General features: G+C 40.1%; 1 protein-coding gene across 1 annotated transcript in view; it reads left to right on the top strand.

Moving 5' to 3' along the window:
* LOC122792414 (xanthine dehydrogenase/oxidase-like) overlaps positions 1–24,580 on the top strand; it is a 1,368,088-nt gene that overhangs the window by 1,196,048 nt on the left and 147,460 nt on the right. The window contains exon 25 of the mRNA XM_044060203.1: positions 22,044–22,109. Coding sequence (XP_043916138.1) covers positions 22,044–22,109 — 66 coding nt within the window. The remainder of the gene's footprint in view (positions 1–22,043; positions 22,110–24,580) is intronic.

Below are 24,580 nucleotides of genomic sequence, written 5' to 3'. Positions count from 1 at the left end.
CTAGGAAACCCCACCCTGTATGCAGCACATGCCATGGATAGCTCAACTACACTACCACAGTTAACAGAACATGCTTGGGTACAGGTCTCTAAGACAGACACTGAACATGTTATGTAATATATATTGCATACATGTCAATTGGAGCACTTTACTGGCCCTCTGCAAGAGGCAACCAGATGACTGGATGTTGCATTTAACTCTCACTCTAAGGATCACTCGTGGCATCAGTTGATAGATGGCCTACTGACAAATGACGGGTGGCATGATACCACTGTACACACATCCCCTACTCTTCTCATCTCCCCATGGACAATATCCTGGTACACACCTAGGAACACCTGCACCTATGGACCCCAGTACTGACAAATGTGTCAGTGTGCATTACTGAGAATAGCAGTGGCTGTGTGTTTGTAAAACTGTAGGGCTTTCTCACCTACTACACCCCCCATTGCCATAGTTAGAAATGGCTGCTGCTGTAATGGACATTACATGTACCTTATTACACTCTTCACCCTATGGGCTACCTGGAGATTGCAGTGCCAGCACAACAGTGTTGTACAAATAGGTAGATAGGCATGGGTTACCCTCTGAGTCCTGGCAAGTGTGTGTATGTGTGCAAGTGTGTATATTTGTAGGATACAGCATTCTGAGGCCACATTCTTCAAATACAATACACCTTGCCATACAGTATAAGAGATAGTGATGTTGCTGACAGTAGGAGATTCATGACAAACCATCACGTTACTATCCCTGTGTCATGTACAATAGATGCATATCCCTGTAATAGCACTCTTGAGATAGACAAGGCATTGTATTGCAGTCCTGGTCAATGTGTGATTGTAGGTATGTCAGAATATTATCACGGGTTTCAGTAAGTAAAATATCCAATGTGCAGTGTGGGTGCTGGGTGTACTGTCTTTACACCATGGTACCCCCACTACATGTCCCAAGGTCCCCTGTATAGGGACCACTGTCACCATCAACCATACAGGTAACTGATTACACTGTCCAGCCCAATGATGCATGTGCTGTGTGCAAACTATTTGTAACAGAATGGACTCACTGACAAGGTTGTTAGCACTGATAAACCCAGGTCTCTCAGATGTGTCTATGACTGTTGTGTTTGTCAATGTGTATATGACAGCATGTCCTACTATGAATTGTTCAAAAACAACCAGTACATCACCCATTACCATACTGTATAAGGCCTGGTGATGTTCTTCACTTAACAAGAAACCTGGGACACACCTCATCCTAAAAGCTGTGTGGTGTGTGCAGTTAAGGCCACACACTTTAGTAGCAATACGTACCTAGGTAAGGTTTCTACTCTCAGTGTTGTCAAGTAAGAGTTTGTGTGTATGTGAAGGGATCTACTTCAGTTTGCAAAAAAATACATGTCTCAGGAGGTCATCTTTCTGAGAACTGACTGGCAAATGCTAACATTTCAAAGGTATCATCTTGTGGAAATTCATTCCATCAAAACTAGTAGTGGATGTGTAAATGCCCTCTTCCCCACTGTACAGCTGTACAGTCATATTGGGTTTGGTATATAGAGTTGGGTGGGATCTTGTGGACAAAGCCACCATCACTGGGGTTATTGTTGCATGTATCCCCCCACTTAGTCGGCTGTAATACTGTACAGTTTATGTTAACCAGTTAAGTAGTTGTCTATCACACTATCTGCGGTTCTACACCACCCCACACCCTCCAAAGGCTAGGGCTGTGCCCACCCACACCAGCACACCTATGTTTACCAAGTCAAGGATTGCAATACATTGGGGAAGGGTACATATACCCTGCAAGTACCATCGTCAATGACATTAAACTAGCAGACTGATTACTTACTGATGTGATGCTGTGCCTATTTTGTCTTGGTGGAATTACATAGGCTAAAATGGCTTCACTGAAAAAGTACATACATCAATGTGTACAGTATTCTCTGTGTATTGCATCAACACCAAAGCCTGTATGTGTGTGTGTGTTATACACAAACATGTGGTGTGTACCACCCAGTACACTTACCATTGTCCACTGTAGAAGGGCTGCTGACATCAGCCACCATGCAGTCATCTGTATACACCCCTCAGACCTATCAGCTATGTGGCAGATGCAGTAACTGTTATACAGACCTGTTACTTGTGTTCAGCTGTACCCAGGATATGGCACAGTCAAGGTGTCACAACAGTGCCATGCCCCTTGTAGAAAACAACAACAAACCAACATCCTGCTGTCACATAGACACCTGACAACCCTGCCTGTTACTCACAATACCTATCGTCATTGTCAGAGTCTGTATGGACACTGACATCAGTTTGCTGCAGGAGGGACCCTGACCCAACTCACCACCTGTGAGAGGAAATCAAGAAATGCACTTTAAGACCTGTACTTCATTGCTTAACTGTATACAAACACACACACACACACACACACACACACACACACACACACACACACACTTACTTACAGGTGAGGTTGCACAAAGATATTACACACAGACCTCTCATTGCCCAGCTGTCAACATGCATGGCATATGGCACTCAACAGCATGCACTGCAGCTGTAGATAATCTCTGTTACCAACATTATACATCTCTGTGATGCATGCGTTGTGTTAGTAGATTATGCCCCTTCCCCTGGAACACACTGCATCCATGTATACAATATTACTGTGTACCTGTTCAGCACCCTGGCATGTACTGTGCACCATACCTCACGGGTATACATGCCATTGCTGAATGTGTATATGTGTGTCAGTTATGTTTGCTGTGTTGCTCACAGCCCCTATGCGTTTGTCCGACACATACCTTGGGACGATATGAGGACTGATGTTAGTAGTGAATGCCTGATGTCTGATTTGCAGATCTCATCAGCAGTGCATGTATGAGCAATAAAATCCAATTACACTGACAACCTTCAAAGCTTAGTGTGGCTATAAGGAGTGTGCACACCCTTATTGGCATGGCACCCTCTTCCCTGATATGCCATGGGCCACAATACTGCTTATGTTAAGATTACACAAACCTGATATGTGACATATGACCAGTGCAGTCAAGAGCAACATCAAACAAATGTATTAGTTGTGCAGATGCTGATTGAGATGCATACAATATGTGGGTGCATAAGTGCGCACACCCTTAACATGATGGTTTGTTGCATCAACTGTTAAGTGTACTACAGCAGTCACTATTCCTGGAAGGGGTATACTAGCATGATCCATCTGCACTTGCCAGTATTTGGTCACTCCACCCTTCAAATGTCCCCCAACTCTGCCAGATTGCAAGGTCAACTCATGTGCACAGCCCTTAGAGGTCACACAGTTCCTTTACTATTGCTGTGAAGTCAGGGTTATATCTGCCACAATTCACAACCTTGACTGTGTGCGGATACAGCCATTCTTAGTGAACTTTGGATGTCTGCTTCAGTTCACTTTTGTGTTTCAGGATGACACCCCTCCCCATCCGCAGCCTTTTTGCAGATGCTTGACAACTATCGGCCACACATGACTGTCATTTTTCAGTGTCCCAAATTCAGAACACCATGTGTACTGCGCTAGTTCCTGCTAATAAATGGAAAACATACAGTCATACACTGGCACCAGCAAGGTACAGATGGGGATGGTGGGCCTGAGGTCGAGTTAGGTGTTGCTTGTGCAGCACATGCATCTTTATTAATACTGTCTGTAGGTTTTGGACTTGGTCTTGGTACACCATTACACATTGCAACAGATTCCTTTGGGGGACTTTTGATTTTATGCATATGCTACCTGTAGAAAGCCCTGGATGATGTTTCCTGTGGAACTTTCCCATCTGATTACTCTAACCCATAGGCCACATTTATGCAGAGTCCAGACAATTGTCGACGCATGTACTGCACAGCCAGTACTTGCTAGACATTTCTCCAACTCCCTCAGTGTTGCGGCATGTTTCTAGACAGCCTCCATGACCAGTTTGCAACGTGTCATCATCTGTCTTGGATGGCCATCTGTTTATTTTCTGCATTAATGTTGTCCCATACTTCCTCGTCACATAAATGACTGTCTGCACTGTTTGCCATGGTATATGCAATGGTGACGTAAGGCTACATCTCCCACTATTTATATATATATATATATATATATATATATATATATATATATATATATATATATAGGTTCCTATCTAATGGCTGCAGTGACGGAATGCCGAATTATACATTACCAAGACCGGTGTGCAGAATGTACACATTGCCGATTATTTAAACAGCTGAATAACACTATGCCGAAGCACACTACAGTGGGGAAAGGGAATTTATGTGTTTCCCCACTGTAGTGCGGTCTCTGAGTTGGTATATGTAAGTAGTTAAAAAGAAATATTTTGCAGCAGGGCTTCACCCCCCCCCCACTTGCACACCCCCCTACTTAAATATACCAACCCCAAGACCACACTACAGTAGGGAAACACATAAATTCCCTTTCCCCACTGTAGTGTGCTTTGGCATAGTGTTATTTGGCTGCTTAAATAATCGACAATGTGTACATTCAGCACACCGGTCTCGGTAATGTGTAATTCGGCATTCTGTCACTTCGGCCATTAGATAGAAACCCAATATATATATATATATATATATATATATATATATATATATATATATATATATATATGTGTGTGTGTGTGTGTGTGTGTATGGAGTGCATTGAGACATCAGGACCACACTCTCTAAAACTCCTTCTCCACAGCTGCACTGTTCTGCCTTGCTACAATACAGAAGAGTGTCACACGTGGACATAGCCTAACATTAGGTGGTCATATACAAGGCCAGATTGTGGGTAAGCCTATTACAAACCTATGAAGTTTGTGCATGATACATTTCACATTAACATGACTGTCCTGAAGGTGGTGGGGTCTGAAACTCATGTGTCTATTATGACTTCATTACTTTTACCTTCAGATATTTGCCACACTAATATAGATGTCTTGAGGTACAGAACACACACTATGATGGCTTACATCTTGTCATTCTGTGCAGATCTACACAGTTGACAGGTATGGCCCGCTGCCCACAGGGCCAGATGCTATGTCCATTGCAATTGTTCAGCAGGACATCATTACAGCAACAAGTCTTGATGGCACATATAAATCTTTCCACATCATCTATCCCATTATTACAGACCAAGTAATGCATTCAGTTACATGCATACATGTTTAGTATTGTGCTCTCTTCTATGTACATTTGTATATGTCCCTTGTTTTTTTTTATTTTGTTTTAGTTTGTAGTATTTCTCTCTCTCTCTCTCTCCACTACAGGGATTGAGCTGGTTTGAATAGGTTGCAGCATGGATTCTGGAGGTGATGCTCATGATCAAGTCATGACCTCTGCACCAATCGGTGTTAACCACTTGCCAATTGCATGCAGCCAGCTGTGTAGTACTTCTAATTACCAGTGTCATGACAACTCACTACTATAAATGACTACATCATGTGGGCATTGTCCCTTTACCTTTCCTGTATGGAAGATATCTTTCCTGTGTGTGGGCAGCAGTGTTACAGACAGCAGGTAGCAAAACCTCTTACAGCAGGACTTATAGTCACAGGCCAATTATATGTTTGTATAAGGTTCCAGACCTACAGACAGTGTGAGTATTGCTGTTACATGCATTGAATGCCACTAGTTTTACAAGGTTTGTGTACATGCTAGTTTTGCATGGAATGCAGTCTGTCTGTATAGCTCTCAACTGTGAGCCTGTCTACATGATGCCCAGTGGATTGGCTGCTATAATTTGTCCTTTCATCACACAGGTCTTTTCTCTGACATATCAGTGGCATTCTCTTTGTTGAGTGCTATTAGTAGATGGCAACATCCATTTGTGTTTCTGACTTGATATTCCTGAGTAAGGGTATGTTGCAAGCAATCATGTAACACCAGAAACTTTCACAGTGTATAACAGCAATATTGCAAATATGGCCCTGTGTTCCAACCTCTGTCCTTCACCTATATACCAGGCTTTGTCCATATGCCATGCAGTAAGAAGTTGTTAAGTAGTGGCCTATCATTATTTTGTGCTGACATTCCTGCAATCATTCCAGTGATGTGGACACCCACACAAATTGTGGGGTAGGATCCATATATATGAGGGCTACAGCTGGACAAAATGTGTGTGACCTTGTACAGTCCAGAGGTCAGTGTATGTAAAACACTGTTATATGCCCTTGTAAGACATTTTATGAGGGAGGGGTATGAATTGTTTTTAACCTAGGCTGTTAAAATATGTGAGGTATATCAGTAGTAAGACACATTAAGGTATATGGCTGTACATTTTCATACATTTCACCATGGAAACAGTAGTGGGCTAAAGATTACTGTCTTACAGACAGTTCTGTTTGTCAGTGTGATAGTGATGTATTAAGTTAAGCATTGTTATGTAACAGGTACATTTTCATTGTGACAGCTTAATTCTTTTCCCCCTAGGGGTTGAGTACAGAGTGTAATTGGAGGCTGCTGAACTACATCTGTAATTAATAAGTGTTGATTGGTTCTTATCTTCAAGGCAAGTGTTTTTTTTACTGTTGTACTCTTGAAGGCCTTAGCCTGGACAGCAGCATATGATATGTTTTCAGATTACTGTATCAAATGTTTTGTTTGAGAGTTGCATTACTCAGCTATTATGTATTTCAAACACCTAACTGTTATTACAAAATGGCATATGCAGCTGATATAGTACACAAATAAACATTTCTATGTATGCAAACTTGTGTGTGGTGTCATGTCCTTTTCATTGTCTGTGGGTATATGTTTCATGCAATAATTGTCTTTTGTATGAGAGAATCAAACACTGTCCATTTTAAAAGGTGGCAACTGTAGGAATACTGGCTGTTCGATATAATGTGCACCCTCTAAATATGTGTCTTCCTATACATATCTATATGTAGTAATATATTTATATGTGTATGTATGTGTATACACACACACACACACACACACACACACATATATGTGTGTGTGTGTGTGTGTGTGTGTGTGTGTGTATATATGTATCACTGGAATGTTTACTGCTTCCACATTGTACATTCCCTATGGTAGGCAGATTGTTCTGCATGATATGTTAGTGACATCATCCTGACATCTTACAGCTGAGATGGCTTACTGTTAACTTGTTGTGGCTATGTTGCGCAGGGTCCTGGGTTTGAGACTTGCAAGTCTTGGTTATTGTGTTGCAATGCAGATCTGTTCAGCTGTGGAGGAGGGGATGATGTCAATAATTGCAAGAGATACTTATTTTGGGCCGCTTCACCCCCATTAATAGTGCCTTTGGTCAGATGTTTTGCAGTGAGAGGTTCAGAGTGTGGATCCAGTGTGCAAACACAATACACATTTATATATATTTTTTATATATATCTATATACGTATATACATTCTGTATTATTTATATATATATATATATATATATATATATATATATATATGCATCTACATGTATTAATACATTTTCCCTACTGTTGAATGACTGTGCTGCATGATATGTTTAAGAAAACATCAAGTTTATTTGCCTCTCAAATGGCTTAGTGGTAAATCATTTTGTCTCTAGTCTGCAGGGTTCTGTGTTTGAGACTTGCAAGGGCTGATTATTCTGTTGTGGGGCCGAACATGGGCTGTTAGAGACAGAGTGATTAAGGCACTTTAAAGCAGTTGTAAGCAGGGATGAATGGGTTTGCACGGAGCTAAATGACACTTAAGTGAGCTCAGCTTTTCTTCACCTGCTTACGGCCGCTTAAACCCACGCTAATTTCAAATAAAGAAAAGAAAAAAAGGGAGATAGGAAAGTGGTGAAAGTGGGACAAGCAGAGGGGAAAAACAAGAGGAGAAATAGGTAGGGATGTGCAGGACAGGTGTAGGAAATGACCATAGCTTTGCATTTCTTTGGCAGCAAGAGCTGCTTTCAATGTGGGTAATTTAGAATCTGGAGCCTCACACAATGCAGGGAGGTGTGTGGGCATCATACAATACGGATGATTGGTAGGGCTAGATTGCGTGATGGGTACATGTCTTTGGGTGAAATGCAGAGATATGTATGGCACGTGATTTTTTTTTGGGACAGATGCCCTTTTTTTAAGGTGAGAGTGGGATTTTAAGGAAGGATTATAGGTAAGTTTGGTGAGGGAGGTTTGGTAGGAGAGGTTGCATTTGCAAACAGACAAGACAGCAGACAAGGGTGGTGTATGACACATGTGGGGATAAACACCTTGACAGGGAGGGTGGTTGGGAATAGGAGGCTCATGAGCCCCCCAGATGGTAGTAGTGGCACTGATGTCCCCATCCGATGGCAGTCACAAATACTTCTTCTCAGCCCCGAAGGTGGCTGTGCTGGGGGCTGGGCTGGAGGGGCCACCTGCCCCTCTAGCTGTGCCAGCCTGCCTCCACCTGGTGCAGGCAGTTATCCAGCTCTGACTGCAGAACACTGCACACCATGCCACAGACGTTGTCCTGGGTGACAACATCCTCACCACACCCACTTGCAAGGGGGGGGCAAGCCCCATACCCTGCAGCGGTTTCACCCGAGGGTGGTGCAGTACCAGCAGATGAGGGAGGTCTGGGTTGGTGCCTCAGCCAGGTGGGGTGGGAGAATCAGATCCTCTGAGATCTGCCTTCTCATATGTGCTATGGTGTGGAAATTAACAATGAATATTGGTTAGTCATGCACAAAGTCAAAATAGCATATTCCCATTTACCCAAGACAGTGCAATGATAAAAGTGCCAGGGCAAACAGAACCCATGCATATATGGAATGGCATTCAGAGTTGCAACAGCATGCCACTTACTTGTATGTCAGGCAGGCAATAACAATGGTTATTCAACAGGGAATATTAGTACGCACACAGTTTATACAATGATAAACCAAATGGAACAATGGGCCCAGCAGGAGAGGTTTGTTTAGGAACATACCAATGTTGGTTTCAATGTGATGGTTGGATCAGTTGAGTGGTGGGGGGATGGAACAGATTCAATTGACAACTGCTATCAAGTATATTTGTTAGTACACTACTATTCACTACTCTACATTCTGACCACACTTACATTCTACCTGGCCATGGGGCTGCTACAGCATACCAACGGCTGTAGATATCAGCAGACCATTTGTACCCTTATTTTAGTTATACACATCATACCTGTTTCTTTACCAATTTCTTTACCTGTGGGCCCTGTGCAGATGAACTGTGTGCACATAATATTGCTGTGTCTATACATATTTCATATCCAAGTATTAGTTGCAGGCCCTGGAGTGCGTGTTGTGACTTTGACATACATCTACTGTGACATTCTCTGTGTGTGGGTTTCTTGGCAACTGGGGAAACTATCTGTGACAGCATGACACTTGAGGGGCTTGTCTGAGCCAGACTGCAGAGTGTGGATGTCTAGCTTGCATCTATTTGTAGGACTGGGGCTGATAAACACAGCAATTGTACACCTTTCATAATTATACACATCATACTAGTATTTCTATTCAGATTTCTTTACCTGTGTGGAAAATGTATGTGTTGCAGTACATTACTTTTTCTATTCAGATTGCAGTTTACTACTGTAGAACCAGACTGACATTTTAGTGGAGGTCCCTGGATTTGAACCGTGGTGTGTATGCAAAATTGAACTGCAGGCCTAGTCTTTATCAGACTGAGCTACTGGGGAGGTGTTGGTTGTTGCTTGTAACATTTCTATGTAGTACATATTTTTGTTCACAGTACTTTTATTATCACATGTTACATTATTTTTTTCCCATTTTCAGTACAAATTATGCATACACAATAGACATTGGTGTCAGTGTTTGAGAAACATGTGCACATTGGCTGGATTGCACATTTGACTGTTTTACAACTACATACTGCAATTCAGATTCCTGAGTACACAGTGCAGGTTTTAAGTCTGCACCTGTCAGCCTTATACATTTTTCAGTATATTCACAGCTACATACAGCTGAAATTGAAAGGTTAACACAGGACAATGCTGGCAAACGAACAAGTAAAACACATTCTGATGGGAATATATAGTGTTGTTTTTTTCAGTTATTTGACATGCTCATTCTAAAGTATGCAGACAAGCAGTGCTAAATCAGTTCACCTTAGTTAATGCATTCTGCAAGACATACGCATTTCTATTTTTCAGGTACAAGTGAGATGACACACACCAGTGTTTGGGATCACATTTATTAGTTTTGACATACATATCTGTGTACAACTTAGAAATGCACAATTACTATTCCTGCATGATCTGCACAGGGGAATGCTTTTCATTTCTAAGTGTTACAGTAGCCCTGACATGGCACTTTCTTGGCAGGTTCACATAGACGCACTCATACATATTCTAATATTCCTCTCCTGCATATTGTACCTTGTTTGCTACTGACATCTGTATTACACTGCAGCTGGAAATACTCCGTTGTAATGCAGGCAGCCTGACACAGGCATTTATTCCTAACTTTTACAGCACAATTTTATATATACTGGCAGTACTACCATTACTATATTTTTGATTTTTTACTGCTAGTATTAGGAGGTATTCTGTACTCATCATAATGCCGATGCAGCTGGGTCAGTTGCTGGGCACGAGCCTCAACATTCTGGGACCTCTCTGCAGCAGCTGTATGGGGAGACATGATACATTAATCACACCTGCACAGTCACAAGTTGACATGTTTCCATAATTATTTAGAGATACATAAGACTGCATACTTACAGACATGTGGGACATCCTGCACTTGGGTTTCCTGGATCCACTGGTCCAAGAGTCACCCCTCCTCTGCTTCAGGTCATTATGGTGGTGACGTACCTGCTCACCAGTCTGGGATATGTCAGTGGCACTGGTGAGATTGCATACAAGCTGGCCCCAGGTCTCCGCTTTGTACTTGGAGCCCTGGTACTGGCACTGCAGCAGCCTGTTGTCATTTTTTTTACTAGGAGCCCAACCATGAACCTGAACTCCTGGATGCCCCAACGTTGCACTCAGAAGCGAACACCTTCACCTACACCAGACATTTTGGTCCTGATGTGAGCAATCCCAAATGGTTATGGCTGTATTTTCACCTGTGCAGTTTAAATAGGGCAGTTTTCCTGCACTTTTTCTTGATTGGCCAGTTTTAATATGCTGAACTATGCTTAGCTCCGTACAAATCTGCATAGCAATGCTTAAACCAGATAAGTACAGCTGAAAGCCGTTAATCAATGCTTACACTAGCAAAGTATTGCTTCAATCTATTTTTTTTTACATTAAATTTATAAAGGATTTTTTTGCATTAAATTTATAAAGTATTTTTTAGATTTATATTTTACATATTCCCACCCCTACTGTGCTATATGTGAGCTATATGATTGGCATCTATCATTCGAATTCCTTAAAAGTTTATAAAACAAATTGGCAGAGGGGGAAATTTGAACCCAGCATGTTCTACATGTTAACCATGGCAGTACCACTACACTACAGCAGCTTGATGACATTGTCTATCACAGTAGCACTTGCCTGTCATTTTCAGGATTTCAGCCAGACTAAGCATAGTGGCGTGCCACACAAACAAGCTGCGTACTGCTTAAATTTCAGCTTTATTTAATGAAAAAAAAAAACATTTTTGTATTTTTATTGCTTTCCTCTTGCTCTACTGCTTCCATGCATATAGGGCAAGACTGCATACATTCGAGGTGTGCACTTGAAGGCTGTTGTCTTCTAGGTGTGTTTATGTTTTGTTTTGTTTTCATTTATTTCAGTGTCTGCGGACACTGAAATGTTTGCTACTTACATGTCAGTGTCTGCAGGCACTGGTTTAGTATATAGTATTAGAGCCAGGCTCTAATATATATATATTGCCACTTGTCTATGTCACAGAGTTCCGTACTGCACTTTCTGAGCAAAGGGGGCATGTTACATGGGAAGGCACTGCTGGCACTCACCCCTTGCACTCATTCATGGTTCATGTCAATTCAGATTACACAGCAGCACTCCTTCATGCATATGCAAGATGCGCTGCTATTCTAAACGGACACGAACCACTCCATACAAGAATAGTCTTATTCTTGCATGGAGTTTTGTGAATCCTGGGGCTAGGTTTGTATAAAAAGTGTGACCATATTAAACAGAATATGGATATTGTAGGCTTATTCTGTCTCATAATGGTCACAATTTTACCATTTATTTCTCAACCTTAATGGAATTTATACAAATAAATAAGCTGTTCTCTTGACATTATAGATGAAGAAATTGTTGGTTACCCTCATTTACATTTTTTAGATGTCTTTTTTTGCTCATACGTTCTAATATAAAGGTATGATCACAATGAAACAGAATAAGCATATTGTATGCTTATTCTATTATATTATGGTCACACTTTTCCTAGGATCATAGGTAAGTACTAGGCTACTGGCCCTAAGGCCTATATAAGCCTAGCCAAAAAGTTACCCTGGCTTTCACTACCAAGAAAATTATTTTCCTGTGCCCCTGTCGAGCAGAGCCACAGAAGTGATCGCCGGGGTGAATTTCCTATCTCCCATCCAATCACCAAGATTTTTCTTGAAGAGTGCTAATGAGGAGCTTTGTTTGATATAGATAGCTAGTTTGTTCCAGAGTATGGGAAGTATCTGGGACAGGAATCTATCCCTCCAGCATGTTCTGTTTATTGTGGTGACAAGGTTTAGGTCCATAGAGCATGTAGCTCAGAGGGATTGGGATTTCTTTAAGTGGAGCATGTCCAACAGCTCTGGGTTTGACATAGCTTTGTATGTTAAGCAGAGATTGCCTCTGAGTAGGCGATATGCAACGGAGTAAAGCTTGAGTTTTTTGAGACGGTCTGCGTAGGGCATCTGTTTGAGGTCGGTAATCCTCTTTGTGAGGTATTTCTGCGGCCTTCCCAGTTGTAGATGTCTTGTGAGGTACATACCAAATGGGGCACTGTACTCTATAATGGGTCTAATGAGTGATGAGTAGAGGGGAACGATGACCTCTTTTTTCTCTGGATGAGAAACCATTTGTGATGAGGTGTGCCACATAGAAGGATTTCCTGACTACTGTGGTGATGTAATTATCAAAGGAGAGACTACTGTCCAACTGTGTCCCATGGTCTCTTATCACACTTTTGGTGTTAAGTAGACTCTCACCTATGTGGTAGTTCATGGGTACAGAGTTTTTACCAAAAGGGATGACAGTGCACTTTTTGTTACTGAGCTTGAGGCCATGGCTTTGACACCAAGCATCTGCTCAGTGAGGCCCTTTTGTAGGATGTCCACATCAGTAGGAGTTTTGATTATGGCTCCTAGTTTGCAGTCATCTGTGAACTTCATTAGCCAAAGACCTTCTGTGTTAGCCTGTACTTCAGAAAAGTAGCTACCAAACCAGAGAGGACACAGGACTAAACTCTGTGGTACTCCACTTGTCACTGGTCTGAAGTCAGAGTTGGAGTCTGCTACTTTCACAGTGTGGGTTCTGTCAGTGAGCCAGTTGGCAGCTCATATTGTGACATAGGGATTTATACCTAGTTTATTGAGTTTATCTGTAATTCTAGAGTAAGGGATGATGTCAAAAGCTTTGGCGAGATCCAGATAGGCTGTGTGAACCACCTTACCCTCATCTGTGGCTTTCTTGACCACTTCAAAGAAGTCTATCAAGTTTAGGAGACATGATCTGCCTTTTACAAACCCAAACTGGGTGGGGTCCAGAGTTTGGAGATTACCGGTGTCATTGTTTATAAGTTCCATGATGATACGTTCCATAGCCCAGCAGACTAGGCTCATCAGGCTAATGGGGTGGTAGTTCCTGGGATCCATGGTAGCTCCCCCTTTATGGAGTGGGATAACCGTCACTGTTCCCATTCAATGGGCACAAAGCCTGAGGCGAGGCTATGATTGAACATGGCACTTAGGTGGGGTGCCAGTTAATTTTGTAGTTCATGTAGAATGCAGTCTGGGATGTTGTCTGGTCCCATGGATGTTGTGTTCTTGGCTTTGGAGAGTGTGTTTTTTACCTGTTTTGCAATCTCTGTGCAGTTTGTGTCAATAAGATTATTGAGATAAACTGTGTAATAAAAGTATATGTGGTGCATGCTGAAGTGTGCAGTATAGTTTCCCAGCATATCTAATGTGAAGATGTGAAAAAGAGTGAGGCTTATGCATTTATATGTTTGTGTGCATGCATATGTATAAGGATGCATGCATATGTGTGTGTGTGTGTGTGTGGGTAAGTGTGGTGAGTGCATGTGTGCATAAATGCAGCGGTATGCTTGTTCATACATATATGTGTATATGGGTGTGTGTGTGTGTGTGTGTGTGTGTGTGTGTGTGTGTGTGTGTGTGTGTGTGTGTGTGTGTGTGCGCGCACGCACAGTGATGGCACAGCACAACATCTAAGTTTATTTCAGATTACAAAAATTCATACAGTTTAGCAATAACGAGGCTAACCTATCCCTACTTATATTGCCTGATGATTATTGAAGTTTTTTTTTTTTTTTTTTTTTAGTAGGGGTGACATGGGTTATTGCTTGACTTGCCACCCTGGGGCCCTGAACTTTTGCAATTTGATTTGTTTCTTGTTTGAGCATATACACAATGTGTAATGTTTATAGAGATGTGTGTGTGTGGTAAAATACATTGCCATACCTTTTATATTAGAACTGCTAGATAACTTTTCCCCAAAGAAATAGTGTAAAATAACAATATTATGTTGCAACCAAATAAGTAATGGGATACTTGCCATCAAAATAACTTTTTATAAGTATAAAGTAATCTTAAGCGGCCATGGTGATGCAGTGGTTAGGGTTGCTGCCTCACTGCAAGAGGTTCTCTGGTTTGATCCCTGGCTGGGATGCCTTCTGTGTGGAGTCTGCATGTTCTCCCTGTGGTCGCATGGGTTTTTTCCAGGTGCTCCAGTTTCCTCCCAAAGACATGCTGTAGGTGGATTCAACACTCTAAATTGGACCTAGGTGTGAGTGCGTGCGTGTGCCTTCTGTGGAAGGTTGGGCACTGGGCTGGCAACATGACACTGTAAAACTCCACTGCTAGACATGAGTGGAGAGGTGATCCACTGTGGCGGCCCCTAACTGGGAAAAGCTGAAAGAAGAAGTATAAAGTAATCTTATATCCATGCTGTGAGCTCCTTTCCTAGTTATTAGTAAACAATCCACAGTTTGCCCATTTGTTTTCCCTCATGAGAGGTAGTCTAGTGTTACATAATTTATAGATGGAAGATCTACTATGGCTACTGTTTCTTTAATTCTTTTGTTTGTCCATTTTGTGGATGTTACAGTAACATCAAGCCATCTCAACCTGTCTTGAAGCCACATGAAAAAAAATCTAAGGATTTGTAGTTTTACTTCTCAGTAAATAAAACTAAAAATTCTTAAAGTCTTTTGCTGAGATTTGTTCTTAGACAGTTGTCATAACATTCAGAAAATTATAACTGCATTATATAAAATCCTGCACTTCCAAATAAGTATCCAAATCCAGGAATGGGTTACAGGGCCCAGCCATTCCTTTCTGAGTGTTAGCCACACCTGTCAACTGTCCCTATTTTCTGCTTAATGGCCCTGATTTAGCTTCATATACTTACCCTACCAGGATATTTTTTTCTTTTAATTTTTTTGGTCCTTCTTGGGATGTGATATCGCTGGCCAGGCCCAAGTGCACCATGTCCATGCCATGTCTACCAGCTTTTCCCTACCCCATTGACATGCCCAGGTATTCCTGGGCCAGCCATGGATACTAAGGGCCTCCTAGGGGTTTGGCCATCTCTATTTCCATCCTGAGAGGGGGTCTTTATATGTCTCACCCACTTCACTGCCCCACCTCTCACACACATTGCTTATGTTCAAAGGGCAACTCCTTTGAACCACAACTCTCCTAAGGGAGGATCATCGACAAACACCAGCCCACCTGCAGTGGGAACACCTAAGCTTCCCTGTCTCTCAGTCTGTCACCTGAGCCACTAATCAAAAATGGGTTAACTGGGTTGTTGTTAGGGTTTTATCCCTCTATGCCACCAGAGTGGCTCCCTCATAAATGCTTTGATATTTTGGTATATCATTTATGATTATAGTCAGTCAATAAGAACAGGCATTAGAGTTTTTACTTCTAAATGATCTTTAATCCCCATCATTAAAGGTTTATATTTTTTATTGTTCAAAAAATGCATATTGATGAAAACCTGCTATTCTATGAACTTATTAAGAAAATTAGAGTAACATTTATAAATGTTTCTTAATTGTGCCCGTCCCATTATTTTGGCTTTATCCAGACTTTTTTACCAAATAAGTTGAGAGGTACAGCTACCCCAAAACATTCCAATCTAATGCATTTCTATTGGTGTTATTACAGCAAAACAGAAAGAGAGCACTTTTTTTGTTGTTTCCCATTGCTGTTTACCTTGGAGAGGGCTGAAAAACTGACATTGTGTTTGTTTATGGTTGCCACTGTATCTCAATATTTTCTTTATTTCTTTGTACTCTATTCTGATGCATTAGAATAATTAAGTGGTTATATTTCAATGGACTTGTAAATACGTGATCTTGGAAGTCTTCTTCCCAGAATCGGTTTCAAACCCCCTTTATATGAATCATGCTAGATGCAAGGAAGTAATTTTTTAACTTCCGTGTAAGTAGAATGACAATACCACGAGCCACAGATTTCTTGCTCAGCTTCTGGAATCAATTTTCATTTCCATTTTTGTTTGTACGGGTTACTCTGATTTGTGTTCTCAGTGCAGCTCTTACCTCTTAATAGTAGTTGCAAATGTTAAACAAAATAAACTGCATGTTTTTAGTGCTTCCAGTGTTTTACTCTAAGTGCTGCCAGATCTTCACTCACATTCCTCCTGAAGTATCAGAGCTATCATTGTAATCGAAGAGTTGTTAATTGACTGCTCATGCCATACCTTTCAGGAGTCCAGATTTTTACACATATTTTTCGACTGTTTCTTATAAAATGTGTGGTTTTCTGTCAAATCATTGAAGATTGAAGTGACTAAATAATGACATATTTGAGTTTCAGATGTCATATCCTTCAGAAAATGCATGTCAAGTCAAAACCTGTTATTCTGTCAAATTTCTAAGTTTATAAGAGAATGCTTAAATGTGTCCCTGATTTTGAGCCTTTTCAGCCCACTGTTTTTGGCTTTGCCCAGATATCTTGCACTTAAGAGTTTCAGGTTCAAAGAACATTTCTCAGACATTTAGCAATTCACCTGTGTCTGTAATGGGAACATGTCTGCTTTATCTTGAATGCTGGCAAAATGTGCGGCATTTCTTTTAAAGTATTTTATAACTGCTATCATAAAATCTGTATTATAAGCACAAACCAAAATTAGTCTGACTTTTCTTTCTTGAATTTGAGTTTATGATACGTATTCTTTTCTACTGAGGCATAAATGGCTTTGTGTATTACTTTTTTTTTGGCTTTCACATGTCCTTAGCGTTTGCCATCTATCCAGTATTTTTCTGGACTGTCTAGAAATCAGAATGTTTGCCTGGTATCCGGAAAGCAGTGTACAAACTCCAGTATTCGGTTTATGTGCACAATCAGGATGTCAAGAGTTTGTAAAAAAGCAGCCATGGAATAACTTTTAATTTGAAATGCATTGCTAAAGTGATGCATTTAAAACTGGGATTTGGGGAAAAAGGCAAAGGAAGGTGTTTCACTCTGATATTATGTAGGCTTTTACATCATAAATTGGGTGTGATAGTGAGACAGGTGAGCAGGGAATGGGCAAAGGAAGGGTTTCTGGAAATGCAGTTGTTGCCACATAAAAAGGCAGCAACCCTACATGTCCTATGTGCCCCATCAGCTAGATACTGTGCCTCTCTTGTAACCTGTCAAGAAAAAGATCCTGGAGCTGCCACTGTTAGCATGACTTATCTGCCACTACTTTGAGAATCTGTTAAAGCTACACCTATTCGGCATGATGGATTATATCTGTTTCACTGAATGCATGCAAAGTAGTGCGCTGGTGGCCTCCTTTTAGAATGTAGGCGATGTTAGTGATGTAGGGTTGCTTATCTACTGGCTTATTTTCTCCTGCATGGTCACAGATGAACATAACAGGAACTGAATTTTCATAAACAGTTACTTATTTTAGAAACAATTTTGATATGATTCCATAAAGAATTTCAAAGGAATTTAAAGATAATTTTCAAGGTCAGTTGTATATTTAGAGGTGTTAAATGGTGACACTTGGGCTGCAGATATATTGAAGACTGATTTCATTAATGAATAACTCTTTTCATAACTCTTTTCATAATTTATGTATAATATCCAGAATGACTTGTCCAAGTGACCTTGTGTTGGGGATATAAGGACTCAAGAAAGTATGGGAGAAACACGTGCTGTAATCTAGTCATGGGACTTCATTAAAGGGCCTAGCATGAGTCATATTATGCCCTGCCCCCACAACATGCTAATATGCAATTTAGAGACATGTTAGCTGTGAACAGGAAAGACCTCATTAATGGCCAATTTTTATGTCACTGAATCACATTCACTATCGTGATATGCAGGTCTCACTAGTAAACTGCTGCTCATTAGGCAGTGGCACTCCCCCTGACATTCTCACACATGCATACACACACACACACAAGCAAACAATACACACACACATGCAGACACACACACACACACACACACACACACACACACACACACACACACACACACACACACACACACACGAGTATGGGTGCACACATCACAGTCTCCGTTCCTGACCAGTCTGCCCTTACATGATTCCTCCTCATAATAGCTGAAGTACCATTACAGCGTGTAAATAGAATGCTCTGTTGGGTAGAGATCCCCCCATTCCTGTAGTGATGTCAGTGCAATTATATCACTTAAGTATATTATATCCCTGGGGGTTAGTGGTTCTGCCTTCCCTGATCCCCATAGTGCTGTCAGGGCCCTTAAGGCACTTCTCTTTTTTAATTTCTCCAATTCTTTTGGGTTTCTAATACCATGATGGGAAAGGGCCCCATGCCTAAGTCAAAGTATGATTAAAGTTCATGAACTTAGTATTGTTTCAATCATTGATTCTGGCCAGAAGTGCTCTCCGCAGCACCCACAATGTGCCAAGTAATGACTCCTTCTGCAATTCAGATCGAATTACATGCATTGATAATGTATCTAAATATGTTTGTAGATTCTTTTTTATAAGACCTGTTGCTCCTACTATTACTGCTAGCAGTGTCTGAGTATCTTTCTTCCACATTGCTCTCATCTCTGCCTGCATTTCACAATATTTTATGACTTTGTGTCTCTGTACCCAAGAACTGTAGTCATTGGGTGTAGTGATTTCAATAATCAGGACTACTTTTGTTTTCTTTTCTTGGACCACAATATCCAGTTTTCTAGCATCTATCTTTTGAACTGTTAGTAATGGCTGATCCCATGTGATGTAGACCATCATTTTCTATGATGCTTTGTGGCTCATGTTTCCAGTGTTTTTCAGCTACTTCAATATTATAATGTTTGCACAATCCCCAGCGCAGCAGTCTTGCCACATTATCATGCCTATCAGTATACAGTCCTTCTGCCAATAGCATGTCACAACCAGCAGCAAGGTGTGCAGCTGTTTCCAATTCTGTTTTACAAAACCTACATTTGTCTGTTTCTCCCACATGCTCAATGGACTTTATAAACCAATGTGTACGTAGCCCACTATCGTGAGCCCACAATATTAACCTTTCATCTTTTGGGTTGAATTTGCCTCTCTTTAACCACACCTGTGTTTGATCCTGATCAACACGAGGTTGTCCCAAGAGTTTTTTGTACTTGCAACTATATTTATGCATTTTCATTTCTTGCCTTCTCATCTGGTCCTTCACCTTATATTCTTTCTCTTGTTTTTTGGCACAGCCAGTTGCTGCCTGATTTTTATCTACTTTTGGTTTGATATCAATTCCCTGTTGATGACGATATGCTTCTGCTAGACTAAGCAAGGAAGTCATCTTAGATTTATTCTCCTCGTGTTTCAAAACTTTCGCTATATTTGGATCTTGTGAGGTCAGTAGATATGCATGCAGTCCCATGATTGCAGATCTATACATATAAGAAATTTCAAGGAGGCCCACAGCTCCTTTGCAATGGGGAGTATATAATCTTGGTATGCAATGCTTTTTATAAATCATTTGATGAGCATGAAGTATCCTTCTTGTTTTCCTGTCTAATCTATCCAACACTTTTTGGGGCCAGTCAATCACTCCAAAACTGTAAGTTAAGACAGGAAGAGCAAATTAGTTTATAGCTTGAACTTTGTTCTTAGATGTTAATGCTGTTTTCAGGATTAATTTAAGTCTTCTAAAATATTCCTTACTGAGTTTTATTCAACTTTGTTCATGTTTTATTGTTGATCCTTCATCAATTCCCAAATATTTATACACTCCCTCTTGCTCAAGTTCTTTTATATCACATTCTTGTCCCAAACTGATGTTTTCATGGTGCTGCAGTTTTCCTGCTTTAAAGGTTGCTTTTGCAAATTTATTAAGACCAAATGACATTCTTATATCATCTGAAAAAGTTTTGACTACTTACAGTTGTGCTTTCAGTTCCTCATCTGATGAGCTATATAGTTTTAAATCATCTACAAAAAGAAGATGAGAAATCTTTATACTTTGCTGCTTTTTGGGAGCCAAATTATAGCCATGACCTAATCTGTTAAGTAGACAGCTTAATGGGTACAAAAAAGCAGCAGTGATAGTCACCCTGGAATATCCCCATTTGATTTTTTATCCCTGGAATAATAATTTGTCCTTTATTATGGCTTAAATGTAAAGTGGTTTGCCACTGTTTCATGGTTGCTGTAATATAATCGATCAGTGTAGGGTGTAACTTATACATTTTAAGCACTCTTTTTATCCATGGATGTGGGATACTGTCAAATGCTTTTTTTGTAGTCTGTCCATGCCATACTTGGATTCTTCCCCTTTTTACAGTTCTCCACTATGACTTTAACAACAGAAGATCCTTTGTTTCATATGGCTTACTTTTATTACACTTCTGTTTCCATAATTGAGTTTTCTTCTAAATGACTATAAACTCTGTCCTCATCAATTCCAGTGTCTAGTTTATATCTTGTCTGAAGGCAAGTTATTGGTGTTTAGTTTTTAAGGTAGCTTGCAGGTTTATTCTTAAGTAGGAGCATTGTTTTTCCTGTTAGCCAGACTGGTGTCTGCTTGGGGTGTTCATTTAAATAGTTTTTACTCATGGCTAAATCTTTGTACAAAGATGTTAATACTTTTTGTAGTTTAAATACATGAAAATATTAAGATACAGTGAGGTGACAAAGATATTGAAGATTACCATGAGAAGGTTGTTATGATTTTAAACTCTTCATGTCATTGATTATGAGGTAGAATTTGTGTAGTTATATTAGTTGGGAACATTTTTTGCACCATTTGGAGAAAGATAATTGTATTGCTATGTCATATTATGTTTGTGAAAGTAAAATAATGTTTGATTTTGGTAAGGGTACACATTGAAAATATCTCAGGACTATGCTGTACTGCTTATGTTTTTGTTGTGACTGCTTAAATTTAATTAAGATAGAAAACCAGAGTGCACATGTATATATTTTTGCCTTGTTAGAATTGATTTCAAGAAAGGTATCCTTATAAACAAGAGAGTACTACACAAGAAGTCATATTTCCAAACGGATTATTTGTTTCTTCTAAGAGGTAAAAGTCATGGTTCCATGGGTTATTATTATTTTTTTTTGTTTGTCTTTAGTTTTTAATAGATTGCTTATATATTTGGCATTCTGGTTCAACCAGTCTACTGCAACTGGTTTGAAGAAACAATGAAAATTACAACCAACACCAGTCTTGTATGAAAGCTTTGTGCCATCCACTTGATGGCATTAGGAGACATAATGTAGGTGTAGTCACAGGGAAAGGGACAGCTAAGGTAAAGGTGGCCAGGCAAGGGAAACAGAAGGTGAATAAACTCCAACATTATGATTTACTGTTAGTGCCCACTGCTGAAAGAAATAATGCTATGGCAAGTGTCTTACACAAATGTGCTAAACAGTTTAAGCAACATGTCTGATTTATTGTTTATATTCCAGAATCTCCGCACTGACATAGTGATGGATCTTGGCAACAGTCTAAATCCAGCGATAGACATTGGACAGGTAAGCAGTTCTACTGCTACCACTTCTATTTTTTTTTGGCATTAAGATTGTAAAAAAAATGGTAATATCTTCACCTTATATTGAAGAAAAGTTTTTTAATCTAAAACTGCAAACAGACACATTTATAATGATTTTAAAAAGTGATAACCCCGAATATGGTATAGAATATGGCTGAAACTGAAACTGTTGTTTGCTATTCATTGAAAAAATAACTACTTAAGTATTAGCTTATGGTCTCAGTTTATGCCACTACTTGTAATTACACACTAACCTGACAATTTATTTTAGATGAATAGGTGATTTGTACCACAGTAAATGTAAATACTGCTGTAGTTCTGATATGCCTTTAGCATTGTGTGCTATATATCTGCATTGCCTGTTGTATACTGTCCATGCTGTAAACTGCCTTCATCTAACTTTGCATTTTATGTATTCTTTACATTGGATGTACTCAGTACCTGCTTCTGATCACAGATGTGCTTAAAACATGTCCTTTGGCTGTTTTCCTTACCTGCTTAACAAATGAATAGGTATTACAGCACACGACCAGGCTGCCAGGTGAGAGAAGCATGATATTTTGGCAGAAGAGTTGCCTGTTAAAGTTCCAAGCACTGTAATTGCAATACTGAGAATATTGGAATTGTAATTAAAACAGGTGTGAATACCTGCTAAGTACAAGGTTATGTACTCTTGGAGTATTTCCACCAGTCTGAAGTATAGCATACTCAGAATTAGTATGTAATCAAAGTAATAGGAGTGGGGGCATAGGCCCTGACATTAGGCACTGCAGAGGATGAGTCCCTCCATTGCATACATGTTCAAAAAGTGTGGTAAGTTTCAGAATACACCATTTGAATCTGAGTTTTTTAAATGTCTGTTCTTATAATAACAGAGCTTAATGCTAGAAAATATTGTAAATATTGTCAACAGTGTATCTCAATGCAGTTCAGAATGGAGTGGTTATATAAGAAGTGAAGCTGAATAGGGTAGATTAGATTTTGGGTCTGAGCTAGAATGTGAGGGGAGAATTTTGAGATTATGGAGTAGAAAGGGAAAGGATTAGAACTGAAAGATGTTTGGTGAGTGGAGTGAAAAGGGTTAAAATTTATTTTGGAGATTTTTTTCTCCACTGCTTCATTCAAACTGTGATGCCCGTGCGCTAACCCAGTAACCAAGGAACCTCAATGCTCACCATTAACACCAGTGAGGGGTGTCCATAGAGGGAAGGAAAACAAGTACACACACAGTAAAGTATGATTTCCCTTAAGAACACCCAGAGATCACATTCCATCTGGAGCTGGTTTCTCCCTTTCTCTCCAGAGCCCCAATAAGACTCCCCACTGGCACAGCTATAGAGTGGCATCCCAAGCCAAGTCCTCCTAGCACTCTCTCTGTCCAACCAGTGTTTCGTGTCCCTGCCCAAGTAGCTGACACGCAAACACTTTGAGATATGAGTTATATACAAACACACAGACACTTCTGGGGAAGGCTGGCACAGGTTCTCCAGCAATGCCCCCTTCTCTCCAGACTATGAGGTAGAAATTACTGCCACCAGGACCCCAACTTATCAGCTACTCTAAGGTCTTTTCCAAAGTTGACCAGTTTCACTGTGTAATATTACTGATATCCAAATAGTAATTGTGACTGAGCAGCAAGACTATTGGAGTGGCTTAGTACTGTATCACTAAATACATGCAAGTATTCTAGAGCTTAAATTATCTCTATACAAAACAGCCACAGTTGAGAGGTTTAAAAATATTTTATAATAAATAATAAAAGCACAAGACAAATCTTCTCAGTTTAACACAGTGCTAGTCAAGAGTTCAGAAATCACAGGAAAATGCTTAAAATAATACTGTAGAAAAGGCTGACATTAATATAGAAAACAGCTAGACTAAATCTGACTAAATTCCTATCTAACTAAAAGCAATCACAGTTCTAAATAAATGTGCATAAAGAGCAAAGGCAGAGTACTGGTGAGTGGTCAGTTCTGAAGACAAATGCAAAATGCTCTATCTCTCTCTCTCTCTCTCTCTCTGAGACAGTCTTTTAAATTGATAATACATCACTGCTGGCTCATTTTAGATTACATATTTTTTTCCCTGGTTCCCTGGCTAACAGAAACTCAGAGTTTAACATATCTTTGATTTTGCACCTGGTCAGGAAGCCACAGAAATTAAAGACATTATATATGTAAAATCTAGCAACTAACTCTGGTCTCAAAACAATAGAAAGAATCTGCTGGTCCAGACATCATGGCTCTGAGTTTGAGATCAAACAGTCGTACAAGGCTTGACTTATCAGCTTTTTTCCAGCGGAGTGCACTGTTGTTACATTTTTTTACATTCAGCATTTAACAAAATTTTCTTCCATTTAAGACAACAAGCCCATGGCTTATATTAATATTTACAAATGGCAGAATTATCTACAAAATTCTATCTAGCTAGGCTGGCAGCCTTCACATACCCCCC

Source organism: Protopterus annectens, chromosome 1.part2, assembly GCF_019279795.1.
Source record: "Protopterus annectens isolate FY-2018-M chromosome 1.part2, PAN1.0, whole genome shotgun sequence".
NCBI classification, from domain to species: domain Eukaryota; kingdom Metazoa; phylum Chordata; order Ceratodontiformes; family Protopteridae; genus Protopterus; species Protopterus annectens.
This window is presented reverse-complemented; position numbering and strand designations above follow the sequence as displayed.